Source organism: Heloderma suspectum, chromosome 6, assembly GCF_057233095.1.
Source record: "Heloderma suspectum isolate Gila_16-S chromosome 6, 16-S_ref, whole genome shotgun sequence".
Taxonomy (NCBI): Eukaryota; Metazoa; Chordata; class Lepidosauria; order Squamata; family Helodermatidae; genus Heloderma; species Heloderma suspectum.
In genome coordinates this window covers 113,500,928-113,510,748 of record NC_139463.1, presented here as the reverse complement: position 1 = coordinate 113,510,748, position 9,821 = coordinate 113,500,928, and the positions used below count along the sequence as shown (strand labels likewise).

General features: G+C 46.7%; 1 protein-coding gene across 1 annotated transcript; it reads right to left on the bottom strand.

Annotated features, from left to right (window-relative positions):
• Positions 1 to 1,687: 1,687 nt before the first annotated feature.
• On the bottom strand, positions 1,688 to 8,437 carry LOC146342586 (vomeronasal type-2 receptor 26-like). The gene is made up of 2 exons (XM_084807910.1): positions 8,329 to 8,437; positions 1,688 to 2,589 (listed from the first exon to the last, which is right to left on the bottom strand). Exon 2 carries the CDS (start codon positions 2,585 to 2,587, stop codon positions 1,688 to 1,690), a length of 900 nt encoding a protein of 299 aa, XP_084664036.1. The 5' UTR covers positions 2,588 to 2,589; positions 8,329 to 8,437.
• Positions 8,438 to 9,821: the final 1,384 nt, after the last annotated feature.

Genomic DNA, 9,821 nt, shown 5'->3' with positions numbered 1-9,821 from the left:
CGGCAGTAGCTCCGGACACTGCCGGGCTGCTGGGGCCACAAATGGCGTAAAAATATACTTACGTAACCTATCATGGCTAAAGCAGGGACGCAAATGGCATCCCCTACGCAGGACACCATTTGTGTCCGCAGCAGCCTGGCAGCAGGTGGAGGGCCCACTGTGGATCGGCCTAGCTAGGGGCTCCACAGACTGGTCGCAGAGCAGAGCCGGCCAGGCAGGATTCTGGGGAGGAGGAACAGATCGCCTCCCCCGTCGAGGATTCCAGGGGGAGGAACGGATCGCCTCCTCCCACCTGAGGACCCCAGTGGAGCCAGATAAGTGGGGTTTCGTACACCCCTAAGTGAGAGAATAGACAGGTCAAGGACTAATGTTACACTACAGCCAGCACAATAGCATTAGGGATGTACGAAAGTCACTTAACGTTTTGCGGATCTGCTTCGCGGTGGGAGGGGAGGTGCTCTGTCCCTTCCCCCGGAATCCTCGATGAGGAGGAGGTGCTCCTTCCCTCCCCCTGGAATCCTGCCTGGCCGGCTCCGCTCTGCAGGGATTCTGCGGAGCTGCCGGACGGCTCCACCCACAGCTGACATCTGGCTGCTGGGCAGCAGGGATGCAAATGATGGCTGCTGTAGCCGCCGCCGTTTGCGTCCCTGTATTTAACCATGATAGGCTACGTAAATATTTACATAGGCTATTACGGCAAAAAATAAAGGAACGCAAATAGCGCCCACTACACTATTTGCATTCCCCTTTCTTTTCACCGTCATACCTTATGTAAATATTTACATAAGCTAAAACTGCAAAAAAAACAAACACAAATGCGGCCGCCATAGCCGCCGCCATTTGCGTACGCGGTGGGTTTTTTGCTTACCGTGATAGTCTACGTAAATACTTACATAGCCTATCATGGCCTCCGCAGGGACGCAAAAGGCATCCCTGCATTAGCTGTGATAGGCTACATAAATATTTACGTAGCCTATCACGGCTATGATGAAGAAGCGAATGGCGGCCGCAGGGCGGCTGCCATTTGCAAATCAGCATGGAGGGCAGCAGGTAAATGCTCCATTTTGTGCACCTTTTGGGGATTGGGGGCTCTGTCCCACATGCCTTTCATAGGTTGGGGGGTGGGGGCTTCGTTCTGCCATGGATTTCGGGGGGCTGAATGCACTGGCATTCGGCCTCACCGAGATCCGTGGTGGAATTCTCTGACATCCCTAAATAGCATACATGGAGGCAACATCTCTATCGGTCCCCCTCTCTCTTTTTGCTCATTTGCTCACTCTTTGGATTTATTATACCATATTGATAATATTAGTTGCTGTTTGGATAGATGTAATGTAGAAAGGCAGCTGAAGTTGCATGATAGGTTTAGTTGCAGAAACTCCATGTGTCTCTTCCAGCAGACCAACCTGGGATTTGTCTGCTACTGACAATCATCTTTCTCCAAGGTAATGGTAAAGCAGGAACTAACCCCCAAATAGGAAAGTATACCATATGCATATTGCCCAGATAATGTGTCTGTCAATTGCGTGGCCTCTTATAGCTGCAATTTCCCAGCATTTTGGAGGTTGATTGAACATGGAAAGCCCTTAATGCAACAATTTAAACCTATTTTTTTAATTGAAGATAGATAGATAGATAGATAGATAGATAGATAGATAGCACAATGCCACCCAAGTGGAAATTTTCTTCATTTGTTTCTCTTTATTAGCTGCTCCTTTTTGTTCAGATCAGGCCTCAAGAGGATGATGTAGCATTTGGGGGAAAAGACACAACCCAGTAACCCAGCACTGGAGGACAAGATAGAGAAGACCTCCACAGCCACCATGTATTTTCCTTTGGTGCTCAGGTATGTTGGAACAAAGGACAACCAGACACTGCAAAACAGTAACATGCTGAATGTGATGGACTTGGTTTCCTGGAAATTGTCCGGCAACTTCCTCGATAGGAAAGCCACAGTGAAACTGGCAATAGCCAGGAAGCCCATAAAGCCCAAGACACAATAAAACATTGCAACTGACCCTTCATTGCATTCCACCGTGATTTCACTCATTACTGAGTGCATATCAAAATCTGGGAATGGGGGAGAGGTTGCCAGCCACATAATGCAAATAGTAGCCTGAATAAGAGAGCAGGAAAGAATAATGGAATATGCCAGCTGCTTCCCCATCCATTTCCTCATTTTGGACCCTGGTTTGGTGGCCATGAAGGCCAGAACCACAGTGATGGTTTTGGCCAGCATGCAAGAAACAGCCACTGAGAAGATGATGCCAAAAGCAGTTTGCCGAAGGAGACATGTCACCTTCTCAGGTCGGCCGATGAAGAGCAAACCACAAAGGAAGGCGAGCAGGAGGGAGATGAGGAGGATGTAGGAGATGTTACGGTTGTTGGCTTTGATGATGGGTGTGTTATGGTACTTTGCAAAGGTTCCTAGCACCAAAACTGTGATGAAAGAAAGCAAAAGAGCCAAAGTGCCTAAGGTGGTCCCCAAAGGTTCTGTATAAGATAGGTAAATTATACACTTTGGAATGCATGAATCCTGGTTCTTGTTTGGATAATAGCCCTCTTGACACTGAAAGCAGTCATCCATGTCTGGAAAAGCACATATGCATATCACTACAAGGTATACTTGGAAGTCCTCCATATAATCAAGGCTCAATAAAACATAGCTATGTATGAAGGGTGTAAGTGTTAAATCTTTCACTCTCCTTTGTACTTATACTGGAAGGACCTAGCTCTATTTCTCTTTAGGAATATTGACCATGGTCACCTAAACTGATTAGTGAAAGTTCCCTGTCTTCTGTGCTTAACCCCCCGCCCACACACACACACCTTTAAAGTAGGAAGAAGCAGTAGTTTAATGTAGAATTTCACAATTCCCTGACTTAGAACTGGACTTTTCCCTAATTATGTTCCCAAAACATTCCATGGTTGAAGAAAAATAAATCTGCTGACCTCATATTGAGAAGGAAAATAAATAAATAAATAAATCAGTCACAGTTTTTGTCAGATTTCTGCCTCAGTTCAAATTGGATAATAGTATTTTATGCATGACTTGATAGTGGGTTTTATATTAACATCTCTTCTAGTTTAAGTTTTGAACAACAATTAGTAGTCACGTGGGGGGATGGAAATCATCTCAATTTGGATTGTTAAGACTCCTTGGGTCCCTGTGAACTTCCGGTGGCACTCACATCTTAATAAATATAAGTTGTACAGCCCCAGAATTTGTCTGACCAAGCTCGGGGAAGATTTGTTACCCAGCTCTGTTAGCTACTGCCCGGGTTCGCATAATCAGGGGTGAAACAACGCACTGTTAGGGATGCGCGAACTCACCCCATCCCATGTTGCACACCACTCTCTGGACCCCCGCCAGCTAATTGACCCTGCTTGCCGCTCACAGCAGGCCGCTGGGCAGTCCGTAGGTGCCCAGCAAGTGGCACACGGCCACCCACTCCCTGGCCGACTCGCCATTTTGTGTAAAAATGGAAGCTTGGCTTCTTTCATAAATAACTATGTGAATGGAGGGCATAAGGGGGAACTTATGCAACATTATAGGTGTATATGGTCCATTTACACCTGTGATGTTGTGTAAATGGCCCTTTGACAACTGCCATGTGTGTAAGTGGTTATTGATGAAAAAGGCTGAGCCACCATTTTTACGCACAATGGAAACTTGGCAAGGGAGTGAGAGGTCATGCGCTTCCTCAACTCACTGCGCGCTGAGTTGGGCAAGCATGGGGATCCACATCTGGGAGGCCAAGCGGGCAAGAAATCAGCAAGTTTTGAGCCCCATCGTGATGCCAGTGTCATCCCTATGCACTGTAGCTTGCTTCCTGTGTCACACACATGCTGCTCATGTCCCTGCCATTTGGACACTTTAAATCCCATTACCCCACTTTGGGTGTTTGGGTCCAGCCCCTCAGTTCCTTCAAAAATAAGTAATTGACTCTTTTCAGCTCTGCATCTTATGGACAACCTTAAAAGGTGTCCATGAAGTTCCATGTAATTTGCCTAAGGTTTGACCCTTTAAATCCCACCACCCCATTAACAGCTTTCTCCCACATCCACTACTATCATCATTATCATCAATATTATCTTCATCAGCAGCAGCAGCAGTCTTAGTCTTTCCCCAGCAAATGGAGTAGCTAGGTATACTGCCTCTGACACTGAATAGGACTTGATAGTCATCCTGCACACTAGGCATTAATAGCCTTCTTCATTTACTATCATCATCATCATCATCATCATCATCGTGGGGGAATTTCACTGCAGTAGAATTGCGATAGTGTGACATGAACAGTGTGACATGAATTTCATATATAATGAAAGAAGGCTAAATTGGTGAAGGGAACAGTTACTCTCCTATGAAAAAGGTTGTTGCTGTTCAGTTGATAAGTCGTGTCTGACTCTTCGTGATCCCATGGACCATAGCACGCCAGGCCTTCCTGTCCTCCGCTCTCTCCCGGAGTGTGCTCAAGTTCATATTCATTGCATCGGTGATGCTATCTAGCCATCTCATCCTCTGCCGTCCCCTTCTCCTTCTGCCTTCAGTCTTTCCCAGCATCAGGGTCTTTTCCAGAGAATTTTCTCTTCACATTAGGTGGCCAAAATATTTGAGCTTCAGCTTCAGTATCTGTCCTTCCAATGAGCACTCAGGGTTGATTTCCTTTAGGATGGACTGATTTGACCTCCTTGCAGTTCAGGGGACTCGTGAGAGACTTCTCCAGCACCACAGTTTGAACTCATCAATTCTTCAGCACTCAGCCTTCCTTATAGTCCAGCTCTCACAGCCATACGTTGCTACTGGGAAAAACATAGCTTTGATTATAAGAACCATTGTCAGCAAGGTGATGTCTCTGCTTCTTACTATGCTGTCTAGGTTTGCCATAGCTTTTTCCCAAGGAGCAAGCGTCTTTCAATTTAATGGCTACAGTCACCATCTGCGGTGATCTTGGAGCCCAAGAAAATAAAACCTGTCACTGCTTCCATTTCTTCCTCTTCTATATGCCAGGAAGTGATGGGGCTAGATGCCATGATCTTAGTTTTTTTTAATGTTGAGTTTCAAACCAGCTTTTGCACTCTCCACTTTCACCCTCAACAAGAGGCTCTTTAGATCCTCTTCGCTTTCTGCCATCAGGGTGGTATCATCTGTGTATCTGAGGTTGTTGATAATTCTCCCGGCAATCTTAATTCCGAGCTCTGATTCATCCAACCCGGCGTTTCTCATGATGTCCTTTGCATATAAGTTAAATAAGCAGGGCAAAAATATACAGCCTTGTTGTACTCCTTTCCCAATTTTGAACCACTCGGTTGTTCCGTGTCTGGTTCTTACTGTTGCTTCTTGACCCTTCTACAGGTTTCTCAGGAGACAGGTAGGGATGGCAGAGAATTCCACCACGGATTCCAGTGAGGCCGGATTCTTCAGAACCCAGCACCCCTGAATCTGTGGCGGAAAGGCCTCCTGCCCTCCCCCCCGCGGAATTCCCCCGGGATGGCTAACCCCCCCCAAACCCCAGTGTACGCAAATGGCGGCGCCTACGGCGGCCATCATTTGCATTCTCTATTTTTCACCGATTTATTTTATGTAAATATTTACATAAGATAAGAGGGCGAAAAAAAGGGAACGCAAATAGCGTAGTGGGTTCTATTTGCGTTCCTTTATTTTTCGCTGTTCTAGCCTACGTAACTATTTAGGTAGGCGAAAAATAGAGAACGCAAATGGCGGCTGCCATAGCCACTGCCATTTGCGTACGCTGGGTTTTTTTTTGGGGGGTAGCCGTGATAGGCTATGTAAATTCTTACGTAGCCTATCACGGCTGCCTGGTTGGATGCAAATGGTGGCCGCTATGGCAGCCGCTATTTGCATCCGCAGCAGCCCGTCTGCAGCCAGAAATCCGGCTGCAGACAGCCCTGGCCAGTTGACGGAGCCGGTCGTCAAGGATTCCTGGGGGGAGGACCGGATTGCCTCCCCCCCATCAAGGATTCCGGGGGGAAAGACGGAGCACCTCCCCGCCACTGCAAAAGATTCCGTGAAAAGGTGAGTTTCGTACATCCCTAGTACAGGTAAGGTGGTCTGGTACTCCCATCTCTTTAAGAATTTGCCACAGTTTGTTGTGATCCGCACAATCAAAAGCTTTAGTGTAGTCAATGAAGCAGAAATAGACATTTTTCTATAATTCTCTTCCTTTCTCCATGATCCAGCGAATGTTGATGATTTGATCTCTAGTTCCTCTGCCTCTTTGAAACCTAGCTTGTCCTTCCAGTAGTTTTCAGTTCACATACTGCTAGGGATGGCGGAGAACTCCACCATAGATCTCAGTGAGGCCGAATCCTGTGCATTCGGCCACCTGGAATCCATAGCAGAATTAAGCCCCCACCCCCCCAACCCATAAAAGGCGCACAGAATGGAGCCCCCAACCCACAAAAGGTGCGCGGAACGTAGCACTTATCTGCTGCCATCCACGCTGACTTGCCTTTTGCATCCCTGCAGAGGCTGTGATAGGCTGCATAAGTATTTACGTAGGCTATCACGGCAAGCAAAAAACAAACAAACACGTACACAAATGTTGGCGGCTACAGTGGCCGCCATTTGTGTTCCCTATTTCGCCATTTTAGCCTACGTAAATATTTACGTAAGCTATTATGACCAAAAAAAAGGAACGCAAATAGCACCCACTACACTATTTGCGTTCCCCTTTTTTTGCCGTAAAATCCTAAAAGCTAGGCTTCAGCCATATGTAGGAATGTACGAATCCCTTACCTGGTTCCAGTCAGGGCATCCACTGGGGGGAGAGACGATCCGTTCCTCCCCCCGGAATCCTTGATGGGGGGAGGTGATCTGGTTCTCCCCCCCCCCGAATCCTCCCTGGACGGCTCCCTGGCCTACATAAATACTTACGTAGGCTAGAACAGCAAAAAATAGGGAAAGCAAATGGCGGCGGCCATAGCCGCCGCCATTTGCATACGCTGTTTTTTATTTTTGGCTTGCCATGATGGGCTACGTAAATACTTACGTAGCCTATCACGGCAGCTTCACAGGACGCAAATGGCGGCTGCTACGGTGGCTGCCATTTGCGTCCGCAGCAGCCCGTCTGCAGCCAGAACTCCGGCTGCGGATGGCCCTGGCCGGCGGATCTGCGGAGCAGCCACTGAGCGGAGCCGGCCAGAGAGAATTTTGGGGGGAGGGACGGAGCGCCTCCCCCCCCACCGCAAATGTCACCCTTCAAAAAGGTAAGTGACTTTCGTACATCCCTACGTTTTTGAGATTGTAGCCCAGTACTGCTTTTCCCACCCTTTTTTTGACTATGAGTGCTACTCCATTTCTTCTAAGGGATTCTTGCCCACAGTAGTAGATATAATGGTCACCTGAATTGAATTCGCCCATGCTTGTCCATTTTAGTTTGCTGATTCCCAAGATGTCGATGTTCAGTCTTGCCATCTCATGTTTGACCACCTCCAGCTTACCTTGATTCATTGATCTTACATTCCAGGTTCCTAAGCAATATTATTTTTTACAGCATCGGATTTTCTTTTCACCACCAGACACATCCACAGCTGAGTGTCCTTTTGGCTTTGTCCCAGCCACTTCCCTCTTTCTGGAGCTACTTGGAAATTCCCTCTGCTGCTCTTCCTCAGTAATATATTGGTCACCTTCCGACCTAAGGGGCTCATCTTCCGGCGTCATCTCTTTTAGCCTTGTGATACATTCCATGGGGTTTTCTTGGCAAGGATACTGGAGTGGGTTGCCATTTCCTTCTCCAGTGGACCACATTTTGTCAGAACTCTCTGCCATGACCTGTCCATCTTGGGTGGCCCTGCATGGCATAGCTTATGGCTTCACTGGGTTATGCAAGCCCCTTTGCCACAAGGCAGTGATCCATGAAGGGGATGCAAAAGGTGCTTTGCTTCAAATCCCCTTTTGCATGAGTCCGCAGCAACTGTTTTTCAGGGTGCCCCACATGTCTCCCCATTTTTCACTCCCTATTGCAAACCCAGGAGCCTTGTGTCTCAGATGTATCTTACCTGGTTCACACTGTGGATTATCAGCCCTGGTGGGTTTTGGCACCTGCTATTATCTATCCAAGCCCCCGCTGCCATGGCTTCTCCTATCATTTGAACCTGGTGAGGCCTGGAGGGTCATTTGTTGGGATGGTTCACAAACCATCCCACACCCCTATGACAGTACATAGGTGCTGGGTTGTTGGTTAACCACACCAACAAGCCACCCTCATGGGGTTTGGACTACATGAGAAGACACACAAGGCAAACTTCAAACTTTAGAAAAATGAGTATTTATACTCCTTGAGGTCTAAACACAACGTAGCTTACCTGTCTGGTTTGAAATCTTCCCTTCTGGACACAGAAGGCAATCATAGCAGCAAAATGGCTTCCCTTCCTTCTTTGTTCTTCTGTAACCGGAATGGCAGTTGTCATTACACACAGAAAGGGGCTGTGCCTGATCATAAATGAAAAAGTATACAGTTTTAACATTCACAAACTATTTTGGCAAAGGTCACATATCTTCTCAGATATGTCCCATTTCTGCATGTGCTTGCAGTTTGTTATTATTTATTAAAGAAATCCATACTGAAATCCACACGCATTTTCTGTAACGTATGCATGAATTCACACATTTTGTGTGCATTTTTATTTTAAGCATTCACATTTTTGATGCATGCATCATCAAATAAAGTGTGTTTGTGCACATTTTGGAAATGTAGACATTTTTCAAATTTGTGCATGTTGTCAAATGCATTTTGTTTTGCTCTGTAGGATGCATTACAATTTCATATATATATATGAATTTCCATCCAAAAATGGCATTAACATCAGAATATAACTCGAGCCATGCTGGATCATACCAAGAGTCCATCTAGTCCAGCATTCTTTTCACACAGTGGCCAATCAGCTGTCGACCAGGAACCCACAAGCAGGACACAAGTGCAACAGCACTCTCCCACCCATGTTCCCCAGCAACTGGTGTACATAGGCACACTGCCTCTGGTACTGGAGGTAGCACATAGCCATCAGGTCTAGTAGCCATTGATTTGTCTAGCCTCCTTTTAAAGCCATCCAAATTGGTAGCCATCACAAATCCCATAGTTTAACTATGCTCTGTGTGAAGAAGTACTTCGTTTATCTGTCCGGAATCTCCCACCAATCAGCTTCATGGGATGATCCCAAGTTCTAGTATTTTGAGAGAGGGAGAAAAATGTCTCCCTATCCACATTCTCCACACCATGCGTAATTTTGCATTAGGGTTAGGGAGGTGCAAATTTGGTCTAGAAGGGTCAATGCAGGAGGTGATTCTTTGCTAGGAAGTTCCCAGCAAACACAGTTTGAAATATTAGCACCCTCGGCAAGGATAGAACTGGATCCAGTCCTACTGGACCTGCAGGCTCTTGGAGACTTGAGCTGGAGGAACTGATAATGAGGTCCTTTGCTCCCAGAACACAGGACTCTTATGTGAAGATAGGGAAGCAGCTCTATAATTCCAGACCAGAAAGGGGCCTTCTTGGAACATGGTCATTCCAGTAAAACAACTGATGTTATCTTGCACCACCATGGCCTTTCTTCCCATAACTGAAAGGAGAAGTTCTTTCAGTTGGCATTTTGGACCAAGACAAAGTGGGTCATAGATAATACTTCTGATTTTAGTTTGAGGAAGATGCTTGAGGGGTGGTCTCATGTGCAATCCCACTCCCAGGCACAATCATCACCGCATTTCCCCATACATGTTGTGAGGCCTGAAAAATCCATGGGACAATTTTTGCTCTTCTGCTTGTGTGTCTTGCCTAGGGATGGCGGAGAATTTCTCCCCG